The following is a 25,386-nucleotide window of genomic DNA, read 5'->3' on the forward strand; positions in this document are numbered from 1 at the left end:
TGTTTAATCACATGGTGATGAATCAGGGTCAGGAGTTTGGCCACAATAATTGCATCATCTGTGGTATTGCATCCAGAAAGAGAGTAGTTACAACATATTTCACAAGCAGAGTGGGATGACCAATCTGGGAATGGCACTAGCACATCAGAATGACACAACCATCGACTAAACATTAGTGATAGAAAAATAAGTCCTTTGTGAACAATGTAAAAATTCAGGAATTTCAGCTGCAAGTCAGGTTTCACTTCATTACAAAAGTATTTATTGAATCAAAAATCAGGTAGACAAAAATATCTGTGCAACGCTTTCAAAAAAACAATGAAAAACATAAAAAGCATCAGCTTATAAAATTTTCACACTATTAGTGAAGCAGCTCCAGTCATATCTTTCATTGTCAAAGTCCTTTAGTTTATAAAATATACAAATGTCCTGTAGTTGAAGAAGAAATTATCAAGGAGTGAGGCAGTTCATTCTACTGTAGTTATAAGAAACAATAAACTGTTAAATAAACTGAATTTCTTTCTCTGTTCTTTCTCAAGATGATTCAGTGTGTCTGACATACTTTATGGTGAACCCATTTGATGCAGAGATCTTCTGTGCATTTACCAATCATAACTCCTCCAGGCTTCATTGACAGCAGAGCAGAATGCTGTAATAGCTACCTACATTAAACTAATTTACCTAAATTACTACATTCCTACAACTGCCACTTTGTATATGTAGCCACTATGTATTGGTAGCGACTGGTTTATCAGTTAGGTAATCTCATTGTCCATGGTGACATCTAACGTACTTCAATAAAAGAGCTTTAAAAGCGTTAAAATATCAAACAACAGCTAATCATAGATTCTCTAACACACTGAACATCATCTGTATTTATATTACTTACTCTATGTGCTTATCTTAAGTATACATTTCTGGATGGAACTGACATCTTTATATTTTAAACAGCAGCACAAATGAAATTAGAAACAGGCAGGAGTGCATGGAGCTAACAGGCACTAATTAGTCACGATCATCATCATCCTCCTCCTCCTCAGAGTCATGGGCTGTTGGCGTTATGGACCAGGTCTTGGACAAAACAATATACATCAAAGAATCAAACATTATCATTTGATCAATGTAATATTATCTTCATTGTACTTAAACCTTCTTAATTTAATTTTGATCACAAATATTAAGTAGATCAAACCTGGAAAAAAGATCAACTCCAGTTTATTGCACCACACTTTGATTTTTCCAAGCAAACATCATCAACATAACACTGACTGAGCTATAGTATCAGGAATCATTGCGTCACTGTGGTGTAAAAAAATTAGAGCAAATATAGATCTGAAAAAAATACACTTTAAATTTCTTTTCATTGGCACACATTTTATCCAGCTGTCCTGTCTAAACCACTGAATCCACATACAGACAGCAAAAAAATTAAATTAAATTAAATTAAATTTAAAAATTCCCAAACGCTTGGGAAAAGGAACGTTATAAAGATGGGAGAAGGGTGAACATTTTCCATTAACACGTTGGACTCTAACAGAGGCATATAAGAGTAGAATTAATTGTAAACCTTTAATCTATGAGGTCCTTTCAGTGACAAGTTACTAGTTTGGCTACTGAGAGAATGACTATCTCTTCACAAATCTATAAATAATAATCCTTTTGTACAAAATATTTTCCTCATTCGTGCACTGGCATAAGCATAAAGCCCAAGACTATCAGTTTATCTAATCAGTACGTACAAATCATTCTTCACTATTATGTTATTTGTTCTGATTTCTGACACAGAGCAGTGACATTTCTCCAAAAGAGTCACTCAAAATGTGACTCGATCCACTTTTTCAAATGTCTGTTGCAAAATCTCAATGGCAAAAATGAAAGAGTGACATTAACGTGATAATTCCTTGCTGCGATGATGTGGATGTCTCCTCTTACTGCTGAGGGAGTGTTATAGAGGTTGCTTGGATTGTTCCCAGTCTGCCGTTCACTTTGACTGTCTTTGTGGGCACAGCGACCTAGTTTAAGGAGACACAACATGTCATGTTTGTAGTTCCTCAGCCATGTCATGACCAAAGTAATAGTTCATGGTATTCCGTGAAAAAGACATCATGTCTGTGGATTTGTGGAGTCTAACTAAATATTGAATGAGAATAGATCTCTAAATAAAGGTTAGCTAATTTTTTTAAGTACTGTAATTACATTTAAACTTTTCAACTTTCAATGATAATTTTACGTGGATGCTGACCTAAAATCAAACTTTATCTCTGAAAAATACTGACACAGCAGAGTAGTGCAGCTTTCAGATGACTATTCAAATTTGTTAAAATCTGAAATTCTGCAGAGAGCTTTGTTGTTGAAATGAGGAAAAATTAATTCATACAGATCTAGTTTTTCACTGTTTTCTCTCACAAAGTGAAAAAATATCATCTTGTCTATCCAGACCCTGGTCATACAAAGATTTGTAACTTGCTGTCTCAATGTGACATCCTCTTCCTTCATCATTGTGGTTTTATGAAATGAATAATTGAAAATTCAACAGTTCTAATACTTTTGTACCCTTTTTAGTCTCTCAGCAGCAGATCCAGAACGAATGGCCTCCAGCATAGCCTCCCTGGCCAAGGCAGGGTTCATAGCGGAGTTAGCACTTGGGTTTGACACAGTGCTCGGCTTAACCTGAGGTAAAACAGGGGGAGGAGGTGGAGGTGCCACCATGGGTGGAGGCGGTGGTGGAGGAGATACAGAAGTGTAATTCAAAGAGGGAGAAGAGGGAGATGAAGACGTTACTGCACTCTTCTCCACCTCAGAAGCCATCCTGAATTTCTGGAGCTCAACAGCAGCCTCAGATTTGGTCTGGAGGACACAAAGGAGTGAAACAATGTTTAGTTTGGACTTGGACTCAGGCAGGAGGAGAGCTGCTCTGCTGTGTGTTAAGATTCAAGAATAAACAAGCAAGCTTATCACTCTTAAATCTGTAAAACAAACATAGAAATGCTTTTTTCCTAATCTTTCTGCATTGTGTTTTTATTTCATTTACATGATTTTATCTTTATTGTAACTCCACTGTGTTTCATTTGACAGTTTCATGTATTTATCCATTTCTTTTTTTTTTAGATGTACAAAGTTTTGGAATCTTGCAGCATTCCAGATATTCCTATTCTGGTAAGGAACCTCCAGAAGGGAACCACAGATGTTTCAGCTACAGCAGAATGTTGTGCCCCTTTCATTCCACATGCATCCTCACATGACGCTAACCACAACGCACAGTCCACACAGAGAGATGGACCCACCCAGGTCACATAACTTGGTTCATGCATGGTACTGTTTTAGCCACAGCAGCAGATTAGAATTTCACATTTCCTTTTACACAAAATCCTTGCAGTAGAATAAATGAGTACACCTATCTGGTCTTTAAATCTGCACCACACTCAGCACAATGTTTAAGATTATATTATTATAAGGTAGACTTCTAAGTTCAATATCTCATTTTTTCTTAGTGTGCTAATATTCGCTAATTGACATGAAACAGGAACAGCTGAGGCTAATGGAAACATGTTAACTTTTGCAGGAACTAGTCACTAACTAAATTAATTGAAAAAAATTTATTTACCCCTAATTGTGATGCCGTTAAGATGAACTTTCTGTGGACTTTAAATAATGATCGACAAAGTGAACAAAATTTATCTTCTACAGACCATGGATTTCAGTCCTAAGCTGCTGGGCTAAATATTTCAAGTGTGTAAAAAATATAATTACTATAAAATTAGCTTGAGAAAAAAGGGAGGTTGCAAAGCAAATTTCCTAGGGTTAGATTTAATTTCTCTTCCATTCCCCATGGTTATGAACAGAAATGGATTCAAATTATTCAAATATATAACAGTATTCTTCAGACAGCATATTACCTTCTTCAGTCTTCCAGAGGTGCCCTGGGCTCTTATGGCAGCCAGGAGAGCATCTCTTTCATTCTCCTCTTCAACATGAGGTTCTTTCTTCGTGCTTCTTGGAAAGGAAGTATTTATCTAATAATGAAATGAAAAGAAAATCTAGCTGAAATTAAGAACATACAGTATAGGTGTAACTGATAGTGGGTGGCTGCTGTCCAACAGCATGCAGCTGGAATTACGATTGACATTCCTCTCATCTATTCAAACATCTCTCCATCAGTTAGTATGCTGTTTGCCGTCAGCTCACCTTCTTGAGCCGGTCCCTGCCTCCACCTGTCTGAATTGCCTCCATCAGGCTGCTGTGTAGAGATGTATCTTTATCAACAGATTTACATATCACTGGTTTGAACTTTTTAACCGGCCCAAACACAGTCACAGGCAGAGGGGCAGAGGTCACATCACTGGCTATCACTGTGACAGAAGGTTGTGGGCTCCCATCAGTTGTCAGCTGGGTAGCTGCCTCGGTCACCTTCTCTGTGTCCTGAAGACAACGTGTGCAAACACTGTGATTTTCGGCAAGTTTTCCCGTTTTATAACAACTTTTTGATAAAATGCATAATTCACACTAGAGTATTTACTCACACGTGTCTGGCCGTGGGATACAGTCTTGTGGGCTGTGGGTGGCTTGGCAGATGAATGTAGACTGCTTTGTGTAGGGTTTGGGTTTCTGTTCCAAATATGTTTGGTATTACCTCCATCATTATTTGAGTCCGTATTTATGTGGGTTGGGCCTGAATGTGACGGAATGTGCTTGTTGATATATTTTTCTATTTCCATTGTTTTAGAATTTCCTTTGATGGATCCACTGCCACTTCCAAAATTTTCACCTACAAAATCTCTCAGGCTATCTGACACGTACTCTGGATAGCTCATGGATCTCTTAGGACCAGGGGGGTTGGATTTCAAAGATGATTCATTTTCCTTGTTATCAATCAAATACATGTGGGAGGTTTGGTGTGGATTCACTTGAATAGATCGACCTGATCTCTGCGGACCAATCGTATGTCTTTTCAGAGGAACAGAGGAGTCAGGTACACTTGGAATGAAGTTTGGTTTAGCTGAGGTTTTTGAGGTATATTTATTGATGGCAGAAGCAACGTGTTGGCTGGAGGTTCGTTTTGATGATTTGAGGAAGGACAGGTCTCTTCTTAAGTCTGGAAGAAGAGGAGGAGGAAGAGTATGCTTATAACTTTGCTGTTGTTTAGATACAGAAATCCTGCTCTCCACCTCAACCTGCTGTTCTACTGCAAGTTTGACGCCTTTCACCAATTCTTCAGCTTCTTCTTTCAACACCTCTTGAGATTTGGCTGAAGTTTGCATCATTTTAGGGTCTTCAATGCTACTGGCCTTCACTGTCGTTTCTGAGATGGCAGCAGGAGTTATTTTCATGACATCTATGTTGTCCTTGATCAAACCCTTGTTGTGGGGAACAGCATTTTCTTGTCTCTCATTTGAGATCCAAAAAGCCTTGGCTTTTCCAAGAAGTGGAGAGACCTCACTGTGATCACTACTCAACACAGAGTAACTATCAAATTTGCTCTGTGAGACTCCTGTTTTCATCATGTTTCCTTGCTCATCGATCTTAATGGCACCAAGACTTAATGTGACAGTTTGTTCTTCTGTAGCACCATGTGGGACAGAAGGTTTGGAAGGGATGACAGTGAAGGTTTTCAGACCAAAGCGTGATGTGCCACTGTGAGTTATTTTTCCGTGTGAGGTACTTGAGCTAGAGTTATTCTTGGGTATGTTGTGCTTCACATCAGGTCTTTCTGTAGACAATATTCTCTGAGTGTTTGTTGAAAGAATAGGTTTCTTCTCTTGAAATGACTGAGCGCTACTTTCCACAGGATCGGGTTTGAGCTCAGTGACACTGCTGTGTTTCTGGAAAGCAACATTAGACTTTGCTGTTGCAGATGTTTTTTGCTTATTCCTTTTCACACTGTTATCATCAATGATAATGGTCTCTCTCATTTTTGCCCCTATTTTTTCTTCCTTTTTGTCACATTTATACATCTTCTGCTCTGTTTTATCAAGCTCTTCTAGTTGAGGTGGTTGCTCAGTACTAGCAGAGTTGCTTTTTTTGCTGTCTGCTGTTGTGCATGCATTGTTGTTTTTGTTCTGTAGTTCCACACTGGACTGATAAAAAAAGCCTGGATCTGTTATGGAGAAAATATAATTAATGTACCTTTACTGATCACAGTAAAACTGAGTAAATAAATTACTCAAAGTCACAAAACAGCTGTCAATTGTTGACAACTGTCAATTGATCACTTGATCTGATCTCGATGCTCTTCATACCTTTATTGCCAGAAGGCTCAGTCCTGGTTATGGATTTTGACTCATTTTCTGCAAGTTTGCATTGATAGTCATCTAGTACTTCATCTATGGCTGTGACTGGCACGTCCATATCCACCACAGACACCGGAACCAGATTACTGTCTGTGGGCATGGAAAAGGGAGTCTCTTTTACTGAGACTACATCTATATGATCTGAAAAATGGGACAATTCACTTGATTAACATATAATACTGTTCTAAGTTTGGCATATTTACATTTGAATATTCAACAATATTATAAATTGTACAGGTTAATTGGACTGTATGAAAAATTCACTTAATTTTGAATGCTACTCGTAGTCAGTGTGAGTACAGTAATAAGACAAGTTTTAAATACATTTTGATCACTTCACAGATAGCGTATATGTGCATAGTCTGATAAGAAGCATCCGCAGAGTGTGGCAATGGTGATAAATTGTTCAGAATTAATTCAATAGTGTGGATATTAATTCCTGTTACATGTACATGTATGTATATCTTGACTACATGGATTACTTGGCTAACTGAAAAATATAAATTGACTCCAAGAATATTAGGGGAGGACCTATGGCATATTTCTGTACCTGCAAGGTCTGCTTCAAAATCTGCCAGCGTCTGGTGGATCTGAGCTGTGAACTCTGGGTCATCTTCAAACCTGTCTCTGAGCTGACTTGTCTCTGGGCTGATGGTATTGTCCCTATGGATGCAAAACGTTTTGAAAGGGGGGCAACATTAACAAAGGAAAAAAAAGGATTGGTGCATGCATGTAACCATAAAGCAAAACTAAACATGACTCATGACTAATTTTTATGAAATCACCCAGTCACCATCAAACAGCTGTTACGAACAGCTAATGTGATGCTGTTGTTACATTTAGCACCCAACCAGTGATAATCAGTGGATTGTCACTGGTTTCAGTGATAATCCACTGAAACAAGAGGGTTAAATGGAGTTCAATGCTTACTGAAAGTTAAATTTTATTTTTATTGGAGCCTGCTAGCATTAAAAGATGTAGCTGTAAAGGTATTATTACCGCAGCTTAAACTTCTTTTTCTTTCTTCAAGGGTTCAACAGCACATTCTCATGAGTTACTGGAGTATTACCCATAACAAATTGCTACAAGAAGGCCAAAACTAACAGATTTTGTCTTTCAAGAGACTTTGGTCCTCTCTTCCCTGACAATTCTAAGAAATTGGGGAAATAGTGTTTTCCTGGAACATTGGGAGGCCAGCAACATCAGGCAAGGCCTTGGATTCATAAAGTTTGACTGATTAAGAATATTAATCCCTGGTCCTTGGTCTGGGCACATTGCCACACAGTCCTAACAGCTTAAAACGTGAAAATTGATCTATGGCAGCGCTCATTTTCCACAAAGACCTTTGAATAAGGGCCTGCACCAAGAATTGAGAATGCCAGCTCTGACTAGGACTAAAAAAAAACCCATGATGGGACATGCTCTTAGTTATTACTGCTGGCACAGTCAAAAACTGTTGAGAGACTTCTAGAGTTGGCAGAAAAAGTAAAAGTTCACATTTCAAGGAAAAACACAGGTGTGATAGTAACCTGGATTGCCAAATGCAAGTATCTAACAAATAATAATCATGTAGGTGTTACTTATCAGAGATTGGTTCAAATCAACAGCAAAGTCAATGGCACATGCATTATCTTGCCTGCCATGAAATCAGGATCTATCAACATTCATATAAAAGTAAAACGGTCATGGACACAGAAAAAAATCCAAGGTAGAATAAGCATAGAAGTCTGCTAAAAGAAAATAATTCAATCTGAGTGAGATACACCCCTGAGGATTTTCTACTCTCAGAAATTTAATTCATTGGTGTCACAAAAGACACTTCCAACATCTCAGTGGTCAAATATACAAAATTTGCAAATATAAATAAACAAGGTTTGTGTTAAATATGTTCCTTTTCTATGCTCAGTATTGGATGTGGACTACCTGTGTCTTGAACCCCATGTGGCACATCCCTCATCGCTGTCACTGGAGTTGTCCCGCACTGGTCCCAGCAGTCTCTCTCCTCCACCTCTCACACCTCCATCCAGACAGAAACTTCCATCTGGGGATGTGGGTAGGGTGTCTGATGGTGAGCTGACCATACCTGAATCCTCACCCATACCCTCAGAGGCAGCATAGCCCTGATCAGGTAGGCTGCTCCCACCACTGCTGCTTCCGAAGGACAGGGTCTCTTCCTCGAACGTGTCAGTCTGTGGTTTATGGACACTGCATGTGGAGCTCTGCACAGAGTGGAGCCACGCTGGGAGACAACAGAGACAGATGTTAGTGTTAGTATTAAGTATTGTATTACTGTGCTGTGTCAGGACAGTTAATAACAGGTAAGAAAGTAAAGTACCAAATGTAAGTGTTCCAAAGGCCTAAAGTTTTGCATTGGGAAACTTGAAAATGCTTTCATTCTTTTTAGTCACGCCATGCATTTTCAGGCTACATCTATTTTTTAGTAGTCTGCCTGAGGAACCTGAGGAAAAAACTAACAAATAAAACTTCTTCAGAAAGAAATGTAGGGTGCAGAGCAAGCACCAAGTGCAAGAAATTGAGGGAGAGGGAAAAAGTAGAGGTAGAATTCATATCATATTCAAGATTTATTCCAACACCGCAAACATGTTCACATTTAGAAATCAGGAGACACAATCCAAATACACAAACACAAGATTAGACTGCAACCACTTGTGGGCTGATGAAACATCTTTAACTATGTGCGGGTGGATTTACTGTAAACAATCCATTTTAATTAGATTTTTTACAGTACTGTTTTGGGTTCAAGTGAAAGATAGTACTGATTTATACCTTCTGATCTCTTTAGTACAGTCACACTCTGGTTAGTCTTGTGGGTTTTGGAGAACATATTTAGTGTGTCACTGATCTCACTGAACTTCAGGCCAAAATAATAAAAACCAATCCACCATGTGTTAGGAGTTCACATCTCAGCCTGCATGCACAGCACCGGGAAGTCAACATGGATTCTTTAAATTGACTTCAACAGTGAGTGACCCTGTTGGGAACACCAGGTGTCTGTGAGTCTGTGTATGTAGCTGGACATTCACCGCTCTCCAACATCTTTTCCTTTGTGTGTGTTTATGTATGTGTGTGTGTGTGTGTGTGTGTGTGTGTGTGTGCGTGTGTGTGTGTGTCAGTTTTGGTCCTGGTCCTAATGGTGTGGAGAGAACAGTAAGTTCCAGGAGATGTGATGACTCACAGGGCTGTCCTCCCAGCTCCTTCCCAGCAACAGCCACAATCAGCACACACACACACACACACACACACACACACATACACACACACACACACACACACACACACACACACACACACACACACACACACACACACACACACACACACACAAACAGGAGCACATAAACCCACACCATATTCTGCTCTTATGTTGAAAGCCACATACATGCTTGTGTTACATATTCACACGTTAGCATTGATGCACACTTGCAATCAAAATTTCCACAATGACTTTGAGCACATGCTTCAGTCAAAGCCAAACAAAAAGTGCATGTGGCATACAAGAGTACTCACAGAGCGCGAACCTACATTCATCTGGAAGGGTTTGTGGAGAAAGTTTATCGTACCTTTTTAGACAGATGTGTCTTTTGCTTTGTTCTAGTGTTAAGGCCAAAATTATGTAAACTGCCTTTTCTCACAATCTTTGATATCTTCTTTATAAAAAAATTCTTTGATCCAGATCTAGAGCATCACAAAAAATTTAGTCACCTCTAGAATATATTAGAGGCCATTTTTGTTGAACTCTGAAAATAGATCAAGTACTTTTTTTTCATGAAATCCTACTAGCAAACATACAAAGAAACCAAAATCAATCATTTAACCCACTTCTTGGAAGTGGGTTAAATGATTGTTAGATCTTGTTAGATCAATGATGTGACGTGCTACGAATAAAAACGCAACTATGACATCTATGCCACATGTGTCAAACTCAAGCCCTGAGGACCAAATGTGGCCTGCCACATCATTTTATGTGGCCTGTGAGAGCATAAGAAGTCAGAGTGTGTAAAAATAAATAGATAAAAAGTGTTCTTTGAGTAAACACTACATTTCCCACAATGCTGTAATTCAATAAATTTTAACTTTGACAAAAACATTTTGAACAAAGTTATTGTCTTGACTTGTGTTTTTTTTTTTTTTTATTCATTGGATAGTTTGATCTTTGACTCATGGTGTTCTGTGGGGGTTTTTTTCATTACCTGACAAATTAAAAGGATTTATGTTATAACAGAGAAACAAACAAACATATTTTTTCTGTGTAATTGTAATGTTTGTAACTCAAATAAGTAATACATTTAGACTTATTTAACATTAAGGAGGTGTTACATTCATTTTACTGTACATTGAGTTACATTTAGTGACATTTACAAGTCACATTTGGCCCTTTGAGGACAGCCACTATGCTGATGTGGCCCTTGGCGAAAATGAGTTTGACAACCCTGATCTATGCAATACCCCAAACCGACGCCCTTGAACTGCCTTCAGCTGTTAAAAAGACAGGCTTCTCATCACAGGGTCTTCTGATATGTCCCAAATCCACAGGCTCTATATTTTCCATCCCTTCACTAATGCACACATTTACATCACAACTCAATGGCTTTGAACTGGCAATGGATGTCGTATATTTAATGTAACAGGACTTCTGAAAAGTGAAATTGACCAATAGTAATCATAGCAAATCTGTTGGACCAACAATATAAGAAGAGGATTTTCCGGTGGGCGAGATCATAATGCATACGGCCATAAAAAAATTGAATTATCTTCAATCTTGTCATGCAACTAAGTTGATCCAAAGATCCACATGATATACTTCAGTTTGTTCTGGATTCATCACTATTCCCACAAAGGATGTCATGAGACACGACTAATTGTGAAAATCATTTGAAAACAAGCAGAGATGTATTAAAAAACTGCAAGCTTTGACAGCAATAACAAAATCATCATAAACTGTATATAATAATACAACTTGTAAAAAAACAAACAGCATTGTGCAAGGTCTTTCTTTTTTCTTAGTAGACTAGAATGAGTGTTTCTTGGGAGGAAGTCTTTATTACATGCACTTAACTATAAAATACATTAGGAAAGGGTACCTAAAATGAATATGTCATTGATAGATGCCCCTTTCCATAATATTACCAAAGGCAGCTTGCATTCAGCTCTGAGGATTCTAAACAAAGCAACAACAACAGGCACACAGGCAGAAACATACGCTTCCCAACTATTGATCTTCAGATATCACATCACCAAGGTATTGGCTTATAGATATCGCATGTCCTTGCTTCTTAGTCCTCAGCATGTCCATTATCAATCACACTGTAACTGATACGTCCAGGGCTCAGCTCATCTATCATTGTACTGTCTTCCCTTGTCTTCTGATCACATTCCGTGTCCATTTTTAATGCAGCTATTACATCATGCATAATCAATAACAATGCTTGACATTGAAAACCGCCACAAATACATACATATATTTCCAAAAAAAAAAATCTCGCTTTCAACTTGCACAATATTGTACCCTAAATAGTAGTAAATCCAAATAATCCCAAGGATATGTGCAATTAGGTTACTACAAAGTTTGACCAGTGGGAAAAATGAAAGCAAATGACAGAAATTGGACCTTTAAGACAAATGTAAGTGTAGAAGAAACAGAGAAAAAAAAACTTAACAGAATGGCAAGACAGTGGTGAACATCCTTCCAGCAGAAATGAGAGGAGCCAAGACGAAGTAGAAGGAATAGATGAAAAAGGATTTTTGGACGAAGGAAGGGTCTAGCCAGAGAGACACTTCAGGAGTTTTTGGAGTGCAAGCGTAGGGGCCCACAACAGTACACTACAGAGCAGAGTGAGGGGTGGGGAGTAAAGAAAAGAACACATCAGGTTTGAAATGAAAAGATTCTAAACAATGCTCTTTGCAGAGATGAAAACGGTGTCCAGAGGGAAACCTAGAAGTAAAGAAGGAAACCAAAGCTAATCCACAGTGAACTGAAAAAAAAATCATTATGCAGATTCCATGTAATTCATAAAGGAAAGCAATAAGCACTCTGTCAGATTGATGTTGACCCCAGACCTGACCTTTTGGACCCAGAAGCAATAGCATGGCTTACAGTTTGACATTTATAGATATGAAGCACCTTGACCTCACAATGGGCCCAATGGGCCCAGTATCACTTAACAACACAGCTGCCCGGGTCGCTGATGGAAGGAGATGGAAAGCATGTGAGAGCAGAGTGCAGTATTTTCATGCATGAACACGCACTAAAAAAAGATTTGGCAGCTGAAGGGCAATTGCTAAACCAATTGTAAACAGTGAAAAAAAAGTTAGAAAACTGGGAGGGCAGCTTCTAGGAAAGAAAAGCACAACAAACAGTGGAGAGGCAGTCCTTCTGTAACCTACACTGGGGAGCTGCTTCCTCTGGCTCCATGGAACCATGCGGAGAGTTGCTTTCTATGGGCTCAATGGGAGGGAAGGACAGGGTAGGGGGTAAGACAAGCAGAGGGGACTCCCGGGCCGGGGAACGCCGAGGTTTTGGTGGTGCTGGTCGATCCATGGTTCCTGCAGGAGAAACAGCATGCAGGAAGGCATGGCAGGCACTGACGGTCAAGTTTAAAACATCACACATGCAAACTCATGAAGATTGTTGTGTTTGATTGATCAGGGAAAAGTCTTGGCTTCAGAATTTCGGTTCTGGGCAGACTTCTTGTTAGTCAAACAGTTATTTCTTTATCCTTGGATTTTATTACAATGACGTTTGAGTTTCTGTGGACAGAACTCTCTCCTTTGTCTGAGCCATGCAGGTCAGAGTACTGTAAGCTTCTGTTTATAGGACATTCCTTTGTCCAGGTTCTTACATTGCTCCAGAGGAATTTCAATATTTACTTGACTGTGTACTGACTGTGTCAGTTTAAGTTTCAAGAAAAAAGGAAAACAACAATAAAATGTGCCAGGAATAGACATGTATTTGCTTCCACACTTCCACATTTAATCACCAAGACATAAAGACATTCTTCGAGTGAGCTTCTCTGAAATGCCTTTATCAGATTTTATATATGCTCTGGAATCATCAGATTGACCCTAAATCCAACTTCCAACCACGGAAACAAACAAAATTCAAATGACAAAAATTCCCATGTAACAAAAACCATTGATTCTCGGATGTTGCACAGAACATAAATTACATGTGACAAAATGATGCATGGAAATTCCACACAAAGCCCGTCTTGATAACGAGATGGGAAAAGGCACAACTTGTGTGAAATGCCAGTCACAATATTTTCACTCATGTTATGTAATACTAATGTGAAGTATGAAAAACGAATGTCTTTTTTTATTTCATTGCTAAAGATATTCAAAGAGAATATCGCAAAATATCCTGTTTATAAATCAAGCTGAAGCTCTAAATTCAAGCTGACACATATATTATAACTTTGTGCCCAACCCACAGCGCTGCACACCCTTACCTGCATAAGCACACACACTGACAGTTTAAGCTTCTACAGCATAGCTGAGTTTGAAGAGCTAGGTAAATATTACCTAATATCAAGCACTAGAAAAACAGATGGCTTAAAACACTGATAAAATAAAAACTATGTATATCTTTGTATTTCAGATCAACTTATACAATACCTTAAATTTTATGTATTTCAGCTGTTTAGAAATATTTGTCACAAAGCAGTTGTTGAAAGTTTGACTATATGTTCTGCACAAGTGAAAAAAATAAATTAAATGTGCAGAATTGAAAGAATAACTTCCTCCTGGTACTATACATACACAGATAAGTCTAGGCCTAACATGCATAGAGCCTATCCACTCACTGCCAATACATTCTAGAAAAAATTAGGTCACACTCGTCTGGGTCTCATGAAATTATCCAAGGAAAAGGAATTTAGTATAAATATACGTTTTAACCAAGATGAACATTAGTACTATGAAGAGGGTACAAGGAAGAGGGTACATGGAGGCTGTGTTGGTAGAGAATAAGTGAAGCAGATCGGTCTAATGATGCAGTAAAGCTTCTGGTGCTGCTTGATGCACTAACCTCCTTACACTTGATCCTTTCTCTTGCTTTTATCTGTCTGTTCATCATTCTGCTCTTCTTAACACCCTGTCTCCTCATTTATACATCACTTTCCCTGTCATCTCGCTGCCAAAACCTTCCCATGGTCTTTCCTCTGAACTCCACTGTGGTGCCCTCACCTTCATCAGCCCTGTTTCTAGAGTCAGTGGTTCTTTCAGCTCTACTCCTATCAGAAAAGACACCTCAGGTGTGCCTACATATCAGTACAAGGTCAGTTAAAGTTCAGGCAGATCCTGTTTAAATCCAGCATGTGTCTTTTAATTTGTCAGCTTTGAAGGTTTACTTGCATAAAGGAGGGATAAAGAGAAAAAGAGAGAAAGATAGGAGGAACGTGAGGGATTGATGAGTGAGTGTGAGAGGCCAGAGACAAGGACTTCATTGTCTCATGAGCTGTGATGAAAACCAGCTCCACAAGTTCCTGTACTTCAGCCACGACGTGCGCGCTGGCAGGCGCAAAAGCATACGCACACGCACGTACGCGCACACCTACACACACACCCGCACAATCTGTCACCGTTCTCTCTCAACAGTTTCAGATGTTGTAGCATTGTTATAGCCCTGTCAATTGGTTGTCTACTGTGGTGTAAAAATGTGGTGTGCCAGTTGGGTACACCAACATTTTATGCACAGATTAATCAATGGAAAAAAAAAACTTTTTTTCATGACAGATACATCAAGTGGAGCTAATTACACCTCCACAGCCCACAGTGCTGTTTCTGCTTCATCATTCCACGTATCCTTCACGTATCCTATCATTCAGCATCGTTATTAATCAAATTTCTACTTGATGTGAAATTAATGCATATGTCAGAAAGTGTGATTTGAGAAGTAAAGATAGATTTAGATTCTATTTTATCTGTAGTCTGAGGTCTTCACGACAGATTATTGGTTAAAGACTATCAGTTGCTGGCATTTGAATGTTTTTAAAAAAAAATCATATTGACATTTACCCATTGCGCTGTGTCTGTTGGCCTCCACTTCGTCCAGTTTCAAGTTTAGTGCCGACCCTGTCTCCAACCTGGAGCTGTCAGCTGAGGTTGTTTCTTCATTTAATTTGGCAGCCATGGTGCTGGACTTTCCAGATTCCTCCATCCTGTTGCTGGTGCCTTTTGTAGTAGGTTGGACCAGCACAGACCCGCTCACTGTGCTGCTGGTGAGGCTGCTGAATTGGGAACCAGCCTGGTCCAGGTCAGGGTCGGAGTCTTCAAGGCTGTGGCTGAGTTCAGAGCTGGAATCCTGGACAGCCAGGATGTCAGTGGTGTTGCTGCCCAGGTTAGGGGTACTTGGGGTTTGTGCAGCGGCAGATAAAGGTGGAGGATGTGCTGCTATTTTCAAAGGGACTGGTTTTACTATTTGTGTTACCACAGTGGAAGCAGATATGGCAGTTGACTGCACCACCTTGGCACGGGGAACCGGGGTTGGAGTCTCAGTCGCATGGCTGTCAGGGGAGGGAGTGGCAGGAGATGAAGTGTTGTCAGGGCCTGGGGTGATAGAAGCTGGGGTGGGAGGAGGGGCTGGAGCCTTTCTTTTTCTCTGCTTGCTTTCTGAGGCAGGGCCAATCTGATAGAAAAGAAATGACAGAAAAGGAGTGAGACAGTAGAAATTTTATGTAACCTACAGCTAGACAATTTGTGTGTGTGTGTGTGTGTGTGTGTGTGTGTGTGTGTGTGTGTGTGTGTCTGTGTGTGTCTGTGTGTGTGTCTGTGCTTGTCCTAACCATAAATCAGACTGACTACAAGGACTGAAGTGTAGCTTGCTACTGTGTAATTAATCCAGCACAGATCTGACAGAAGTCTGAGTCTTTAAATCAATAAAGTGCCAACATTCCTTTTAAATGACCCTACCACAACGGGATGTATACTGTCTGGAAGTAATGCAGTCAATCTCATGCAGGACTACAGTGATAGATGCATATTGGTAGATGCTGATTCTAATGTGCAATAACTGTGATTCAAGAATTTAAGTGCAATGCTGTCTTGCTGAAAAAACAAAACTCTGAGTGAATCCCTCATGATTACTTCAGTACTTCAGTGAGTGAAATGATAGCTTGCTTTCTGCAAAATGAAGCGATCTTATCTTGTGTACAACACAAAAGTGAATGCCATATGCTCTAACAATCTCTTGATTCACTAAAGTATAGTTATACAGTCCAATCCTACCACACAATCTTCTCCTCTGTGGGAACATGTGGTCTAACAGAAATGTGTTAACGGAGATTTGTAAATATTATTACTGTTCGATGTTCTAACAATGTATTAAAAATGTGTTAAAAACTTAATTCAGACTGGAGGGTAAGGTAGAAGCTTGCAGGAGAACAGGACAACGAAAGAATCAGAAAAAGAATTAGAAAATAGATTCAGCAACGATGAATCATTGACAAACTAATGAATGACAACATTTTTTGATTTCTCCTGAAGGGAGATGAGACCATTCACACCATCTTGTGTTGAGTTTTCTCTGAACTGTTTTAAAAGTGCAATATGCAGCATCAACAGTGTACAGTATAGCCTTATTTATGAAAAAACACAATTACTGGTGTTTAATTCAACCTTTTTCTGCTGTGTATCATAACAGTGAATATACTGTACATCATACTGCCTGTACCACTGTATTATGCAGCAGGAGGGAAATCAGTCCAACTTGTCTTTTTCTCTGTCAAACTGGGTTCACATATGAAAAGGGCTTTATTATTGATTATGTAAATTATAATGTAAATATATACACTTTGCACCAAATTTTTCTTTCTCTTCCATCTGTAGCGATCCCCACACTTTGGACATTTTCTGTCATTTTCCTGTGAGTGTCTATATAGATGACTTTTAGTAACTGAGCAACTTGAATCATTCTGGGAATGTTTCAGCCTTACAAATGAACCCTGTGAACTCACTGCATGCCATACTATAGAAATCCAAGTGCCCCCCACCCCCACCCCACCCCAGCTTGTTGTTCATCTTGGTCTCCTTTTTCTTTTCGCTCTGCATTCATACATACATAAATACAGACATACCAGTGGATGTGGGCCAAAGTTAAAATGGAACGAGTGACTTGCCTATGAGGATAGGTGTGTAGAGCCATAGCATTTACTTTGAACTGGCTATATAATGGATGCATTGTGCATGTGAATATACATCTGTTTCTTCCGAACTTACAATATAAACAGTGTATCTGTAAGAGATAACACTGACAGTTAGGCACTGTTACGTAAACTGGGCTTGCACTAGTACGATGAAGCCCCTGTGGCTCATTGTAAAAGAATTGACCAAGCCACAAAAAGCCTCACTTGTGTCGAAGACAGTGGTGCAGCTGCGGACGACTGACACTCGTCATGAGGGGGGGGATACCCCCACACAGGGGGGTCCGGGGGGCCTCCCCCTGGGAAATATTTTAGAAAATGGGGTTGTCTTCCTGCATTCTGGTGCATTCTGAGGGTGAAATCTTCTGTTCAGTTTACCTACAAAAATACACTAAAGTCAACAGTTCAAGCTTAACTATCTTTATTTCTGTCCTACTTTGACTTAGACACTTTGACTTTAATAAATTTGATTCTTGGTATTACTTAATGTTTACTTGTAAGTTTTATGTGGAGTAGAACACATTTTAACTTTGACCACCACCAACACCATTGGTATGCCATAGTTTAGTTTAGTTTTTAATTCGATAACACAATTTTTCATTTCAATTTAAAAAAGGAATGAAAAATAAAAAAAGCAAGGTGAATACACATTTACATGCATCGCTGGTTATTCCTGTCGGTCACAGGGATCAAAAGTCTAAGACTACAAAAAAATATTGATAATATCTTTCATTTATCTTCTGATCGGTCTGTCAGCACTCCTACCCCCTCTCAGCATTCACCATTTGTTGTTCAATTAGAATTTTAACACAAACTCTACTATACAACACTGGATTCTTAATTTTTTTTGATCGATTGTCCTCGCTTTGTTGTACACCAATTTAGCTTGTAAAAATAGAATCTTTTTGTTTTTCATTTGACGAGAGGAGGTCATGACCCGAGTGCATATTTAATGATCGGGAGCGTTCAGGTCACTTTGGCTATTTCCGTCGGCATGCTTTGGCTATTTCCATCGACTATTTCCGTCGGCATGTTTCGGCATGCGCCGACATAAATAGCAGCGCTAGCGAGAAAAAAAGTTTGTTATCGCTCGGGGATTTTCGTGAGTCCAAAAAAGTTGTAAGTTACAGCCTTTTTTTCCTAAAAATAAGAACGCCACAGTGGCTACACAGGCTAAAAACCTTGTAGCCAATCTGGAATTTACACGCCTATGGCGACGTGGCGAATGGCTAGAGCAAGCCCAGCTAAGTACTGTTGCAACCTGGAGGCAGGATCTTTCCTCATGTCTCAAAGACAGCTCTGTGTTGTAACATCACAAGTCAAGTCAAAACAGAGCAAAGGACACTCAATGTATGAAGAAGATAGTCAATGGAGTTAATTGACATCTGATGATTAAAACAGGATGTTGAGAGAACACCAACAACCATCTGACTTCCTTGTTTCCATAGTAGTGTGATTATGTTTTCCTATTGCAGCTCCACATGCATCAGAACTTCCCCAGAAACACTCCAATACTTCTTATTTGATTAAAGTTTCTTTGGCCAAAAACTACTAACAGGTATTATTGAGGCAACTTAGTTGTGAAAATACTGTCATTTTTTTGGACTTTTTTGGACATTTTTGTTTTCACAGTGAGTGGTAAATTAGTACAGCTAAATTAAAAATGTAGTGAGAAAATACAAACAACTACAGATCAGAATCTCTTCAGCTTACCACGTGTGGTATGCTGAAGTAGTTACTGTCTGATAGCAATTTTAATTTTAACACAATCTGATGTTTTTGTTATGTGTAAAGTTCAGTTGAACTACAACTGAGTCACAACACAACATGTGTGAACGTGGGCATATTTATAAAGGGGATTTACTTCTACACAAAAGCTAATAGAAGACCATGCTAGAACAGTCTGGTGGTGTCCATTAAATTTTCCACTCAGTGGTTTGAGAGGCGAAGGGCCCCATGTTGGAGCATGTTGATCAGATATGGCCACCCATGGAGGCCTCAACCTGTTGCGTGACTATTCATCAGTTGTTTCGAAGGACTCTTGGGGGCAGTGTAAGAGTCTAGTTAAGGAATGGACATACAAAGCTGACCCAGTTCCTTTGTTGTCTACTTTGTCCTACTAACCTAATGAAATTTAACGTTTTCCTCCCATCTTTGTTTCATATGCAGAAATGTTCATGCAAAGTGTTGGGGGCAGGGCTTGGAGGAGCCGGAGTACAGTGTACTAGTGACAGTAAAAGTAATATGGTGATTACTCTGAGTAAATTTAATAAATATTACAGTTGTGCCATTTAAAGCTGTCTGTACGCTGGCTATATGTTTAGCTTTCCAACTGAACGGCATTTTTATTTTTCTAAATAAATTGTAATCCCCAAGTAATGCAATGGTGACCCCCCCCCCCACACACACACACATACGTGCACACACACGTACACAAGCACGCACACACACATATACAAACATATGTACAGTATATGTATCTCAGTTGAAGCTGTGACCAGGCGGCGAGTATTGTAATCTAGACGAAACAGAGAATCTGTAGCAATACCATAGCTGATATCAGGGCGAAACAAAAAATTGAATGAAAATAGATAGATGGACAGCAAAATAAATGAGATACACAAGAAAAAGACAACCTTCAGGAACATTCCTTACTCAACACAGATCCAGTAGTTTTGTCTGGGTGATTGAGCCAGAGTTGTGCATCAGAGCAGATTATAGCTAGCTACCCATGAGCACTGATGGACGGCTGCAAAAAAACAAGACTCCCTCAGATGCTAGCTCTTTTTTTTTTCCAGAGAGACAGATCATCAGGAGAAACACAGCTTGATCAATCAAGAAGCCACAAAGAAGCAGACAGGAATGCAGTGTGCACAAAAACTAATACATGCAGTGATGTATGGACATGTGAGTACGATTTGGGTTAGAAAATTGTTGGACAGGCTGAATATATGCAATGCAATGTGTCTCCCTGAGAACAAAAAGGTTTTGTTTGGAACAAAATGAAAAAATATAAAGTAATATATTAAAATGATAGTTTTGTCCTCAGACAGGGATGTGAATGTTGTTGCTTTGTTTGCCTTTAATTGTATATCAAAAAGGATAAAGTCAAAAAGTGGACCCTCATCAGCACTGCATGTCGTGCCTTTATTCCTTTTCATACATAAATGTGAGAACACAGCATAACCGGCAACTGTCATCCTCTTCATCATATGATCGCTATGTCCTTGGTCACAATTCTTTCTTTGTCGTGTTATATTTGTTTCTCCACAGGATCAGATCACCATCAATCAGTATAAAAACCAAGCCCTGGCAGCACTAAAGAGATGGTCAAGAGAAGGTCTTCTGGTATCCTAGAATGCAAACTACCAAATAACCTTCTCTGGCTGCCTTTTTGTGCTCATCTTGGATCCTTGACCTCTTTTATGTGTAGTATTACATCACTGGAGAAGCCCAATAAGCTAAACCAGGGTTAGGGTTACCCCACGTATTTGGATCGTGCCATTAACAATCTACTCTATATGTAAGTTGCTGCCTACGCCATTTGATGAAGGCGCGACAAAAACAGTTCTGTCATATTTAGAATTTGTTCATAAGGTCTGATAGCTTTTCAGTGTTTTCAGCTCTTGAAAATTAAAAAGACAAAGAGCCCTGAATCTTCCACTCTGCTGAGTTCTGCATTAGGCTTTGTGATGATACCTGGGCTAAAACTGACTGTGTGAACGTGTGCTGTGGTAATGAAAAAAAAAATCATTGAAAGTCCAGCAGTTTCTATTTTTTTGAAAGACAAGATGACCAGAATCGTCTACAGTTGCTTATTCAATCAAGTTTATTCAAACGGCTGGGATAGGTCTGTGGAGCCCATCCCAGCCAGCTACAGGCGATAGAAGTGGTACACTCGACAAACAAACACTCAATTCATCATAAATACAGACAATTTATAGTGACTATATAGTGGAGGTAGGAAGAAGCTGGAGAACTGGAGAACCCAAGAGACGGGGATGACATATGAACTACGCACAGAGGGATAATGTCAGTCAATAACTAAACCTTTCAATCAGTGCATTGAATTTATAATCAACATGGTGACTTTACAAATTAAGGAATATAATATAAGTAAGTTAAATTTTATATAGATTACATCTTTTTCATTCCGACTGTATAAGAAAATCAACCAGTGATAAGGTAAAGAGAACACACACACATTCTGTCTTCAATCCGTCTGCTTAAATCACCTGAACAGAGAGAGCTAAAACATGAGACACGTCCTGAAACATAGCTTGCCTTGAAATAACCGTACAGAATCTCGCTTAAGCACAAGATGGAGAAATCTATTATTGGACCAGCCATCAAGTCCTCAAAAGACCTTTCCAATGCCTTCTCACTAAAGCTGCCCTTATGACTCCTGGCGGTGTCTCAACATGGCTCTCAATTTCACTTGCTTGTTCATAGCTCTTAATCTGGACAGATACAATAATGTGTTTCTCTATTAAAAAAAAATCCCAACTGCAACTACGGCTAGAGTAAAGAAGCTTCTTAATAGAATCACATTGATCTGTGTAAGCGCTTGATTATTGATCTAAGATTCGTTCAACTCTTTTCATATCAAAATTGAAATAGAGAAGAGCTCACTCCATTCAGGCTTGAGCCTGATGTCCCTCCAGCAACTTCTGAAACCCTGTGTGTACCTCTATGAATGGCTCTAGTTAAACAAAATTTAAGAGGATAACAAAATTCTCCATGCCAACCAGAGAGCTACATTTTCTCTTGATAACATCAAGTACACCAGCCACTGAAAATAAACAAAACGTATTATCTGTGGCATGGAGACAGGATGTTGGTTCCTAAACAACATTTCCCAGCATGCTGCCATAGCACCGTAATGAGACTGCAGGGAGCTGTTGTTCTAATACAGATGACAGAGGTCACTCCGCCCTTCAGGAACTAATCCTCAGGACAAAACACAAAGAGGTAAGTCTGTGTCAAAGAGATAACAGGCTTTAGATGTACTGCTATCCTGAAGCTCCTGAAATAATGTTACATAATTGTAACAGCTCTATAATACAAATATGTTGCCTCAGTTTAATTTCTCATTATGCGTCAGTGGAACTTATCTTTGTATGTGTCTCTGCCTTCATACAAAAATTTAATAAACTTGTCTGTTTCTATTTTCATGTTTAGGAGATGGTGAGATTCTGTGTTTGCTTAGTAGGTATGAAATTTTCATTGCTAGTCATTCACAAATGTGAACACAACTTTGCTAAACTCTCACCTGGTGGCTTTCAAAGCTTGTGTAGCCCACAGTGGTGGTTGGGGCTCCAGGCAGCGCGGGGGCCCTCCTCTTCTTGGTCTCAGCCTTGGGAGACAGTTTGGGTATGTTCATGACGGACTGAGAATGTCCAAAAGGACTTCTCTGATATTCCACGCTTGGGACCTCTGATGCAGTGGACTTAGCCTGTGGGTGATGTTAAAAAATAATCAGGTGAAGTCAGATATTTAAGTGTAAAATGCACAAATGTATAAGACACTGCAGGAAAAATGACTTTAGGATAACTTCAGATGTACACTGTAACAGCTGCCTGGCTGTTACAGTGTGTGTAGTTTATGTGTGGCTGTTATAAGTTTATCTTGGCATTTTATTTAGTTGACTAGTTGAAAACTGAATAGGTATTCCTGGGAGTGCTTCAGACCGAATCAACAGCAGTGGTATCATAGCAGTGCCATTGCTGAAGGTTCTTTTGTGGTACTTCAGTGTTCCATATCTAAATAGATTCTCAGTAATGCTATTGATATATTTTAAAATTCATAAATGGATAAACACAACTTTTAGGGAACAAATGTATAATATAAATAAATGAGCAGTGCGGCACAGTTGTGCAGTGGGTAGCGCTGTTGCCGCACAGTGAGGTGGTTCCGGGTTTGAGTCCCTCTCTGTGTGAAGTTTGTATGTTCTCCCCGTGTCTGCGTGGGTTCTCTCCGGGTCCTCCGGCTTCCTCCCACCTCCAAAATCATGCGCTTCAGGTTAATTGGCCATTCCAAATTGATGTGTGTGCTTGCATGTTTGTCTGCGTCTCTGTGTGGCTCAGCGGTGCACTGGCGTGGCGCCCGGACTTTCCCCCACCACGCCCTTAGTCAGCTGGGATAGGCTCCAGTCCCCCGCGACCCGCCACAGCGGGTCACAGTTAGACCATGAATAATGAATGAAATATATGAGCAAATTTCTTCTCTTCTCAACTTAAGACCTTGGTGACCAGATGCTTGGAGGTTTTTCTTACACCATTGTTTTTTTATTCTCAGATAAGTGAATAGCTTTGCTGCTTTTTTACATTATTGACCCTCTCACCACTTACAGCCTAGCTCTTACTCTAAGATCTGTAGACTGACTGTCTCTCTCTGTCCCCAGGGTAAGGTTCGAGACAGAGGGTAAAAAGCCACTTACTAGAAGAGCTGGTCAACAATGTTGCACTGGGAATCAGAGGAGCTGCATCTTTTCAAAGTAATGTTTCATAAAATGTCTTTCAGTTACACATTTTTATTTTAAAATCTTATGATTAATTTATGGGTGAAAGAAATGTCTGTGTCTGTTCATTTTCTGAGTATGATTGTTAACACTGTTTGTATATGGATTATTTTGTATTTGTGACAATGGGACCCTCTTGAAAAGATGTAGCATTGCACTGAATTTATTGTAATTTACAATTGAACAGCAATCTGTCTTTTTTGTGCACATGATCCACAAAACTAATTAATCTTTAGATTGACTACCACCAAATGCTTTTAGTTTTGTTGCAATCTTTTATCCTTTAAACTTATAGTCTTTAAATCAAAACAATCCAAAGAATGACAAACCCCTGGCCAATGACATTTATTTAACAGAAAACAATCACACAGTATGCTATTCTTTTAACAAACTAAACTGTTTGGACTAAGGGTGGATTTCACACATGTCTTTTAGAGATTAAGAAAATACAACTGAATTTAATAATCTATTATTAAAATCTCCATGAACTGGTCAACACATCTCTAGAGAATATTCTCACCTCTCTCATTTACAATCCATTAAAATGATTTTTTTTTAAATATAAAAACATGCTCATGTACATTGCACACTTGCAATTGCGCACATTTCTAATTCTTCAGTCACAACAATATATTTTGAATCAGGGTGAGTGGTCCTAATAGAAGCATTGGAACAAAGAAGTAGTTTTCAACATCTGATCAAAGAGAACCAAAACTGCTCCTGAAAATCTGACTCTCCCCATGGCTCAGCTTGGTACAGAGCCTGGCACAATGGGACAGCCAAACCATGACTCACTCCCAATCTTCAAGAGAAGTATTTAAAAGCAGATTAATTGATGCATTCAGACAATGTCTGGATACGGAATAAAATCAGCAGAAAAAGGAACATTGAGTTCCAGATGTTGGAATGAATTGGACCTAGGGTTACAACATCGCACAGTAAGGAGGGAAAGAAAATGACCAGTATAAAGAAAGTTTTGATTGGAGCAACCCAGTAGGCAGGTCTGCATCTTTGTTAATACTATGTACATTTTACATATGTGAGAATATATTCTTACTGTAACAGAGATATTGTAATTACAGCATGTAAATAAGTAGCAAATGTTTTTTTCAACTTTCTGTTGTATTGGGAAGAGGAGTCAATTCATTTGAATAGTCCATTTACTATATAGGGTACAACTAACTTCTAAACATTAGTGAAAATATATTATAATATACTCAAAAGTTATTTGTCTTTTGTAAGAACAACCAAATTAGAACAATGAAGAAAGTCGTGAAGAAAGTGAAATAGGGAAAAGTTTCCATTGAAAAACTAACCTAAGCTTACAAAACTTTTAATATAAAATATAAAATTTCAGATATTGAGTAATTCTGTCAGTTTTTACTATGCTGTATGGCTGATGGGTCAAAAGCAGGGCAAT

At 39.1% G+C, this 25,386-nt stretch overlaps 1 protein-coding gene across 4 annotated transcripts in view; it reads right to left on the reverse strand.

Moving 5' to 3' along the window:
• Positions 1 to 234: 234 nt before the first annotated feature.
• cobl (cordon-bleu WH2 repeat protein) overlaps positions 235 to 25,386 on the reverse strand; it is a 50,474-nt gene continuing 25,322 nt past the window's right edge. For 3 of the 4 annotated variants that reach the window (XM_068323397.1, XM_068323395.1, XM_068323396.1), the window contains 11 exons: positions 22,719 to 22,901; positions 15,324 to 15,933; positions 12,693 to 12,851; positions 8,211 to 8,526; positions 6,838 to 6,950; positions 6,237 to 6,428; positions 4,521 to 6,094; positions 4,186 to 4,419; positions 3,897 to 4,013; positions 2,554 to 2,847; positions 235 to 2,012 (listed from right to left, as the gene is read on the reverse strand). In XM_068323397.1, the coding sequence (XP_068179498.1) occupies positions 1,929 to 2,012; positions 2,554 to 2,847; positions 3,897 to 4,013; positions 4,186 to 4,419; positions 4,521 to 6,094; positions 6,237 to 6,428; positions 6,838 to 6,950; positions 8,211 to 8,526; positions 12,693 to 12,851; positions 15,324 to 15,933; positions 22,719 to 22,901 (3,876 nt within the window). In that variant the 3' untranslated portion in view covers positions 235 to 1,928. The remainder of the gene's footprint in view (positions 2,013 to 2,553; positions 2,848 to 3,896; positions 4,014 to 4,185; positions 4,420 to 4,520; positions 6,095 to 6,236; positions 6,429 to 6,837; positions 6,951 to 8,210; positions 8,527 to 12,692; positions 12,852 to 15,323; positions 15,934 to 22,718; positions 22,902 to 25,386) is intronic. The other variant, XM_068323398.1, reaches the window with a different exon arrangement.

This window comes from Antennarius striatus, chromosome 9 (genome assembly GCF_040054535.1).
Source record: "Antennarius striatus isolate MH-2024 chromosome 9, ASM4005453v1, whole genome shotgun sequence".
In the NCBI taxonomy this organism is placed as follows: domain Eukaryota; kingdom Metazoa; phylum Chordata; class Actinopteri; order Lophiiformes; family Antennariidae; genus Antennarius; species Antennarius striatus.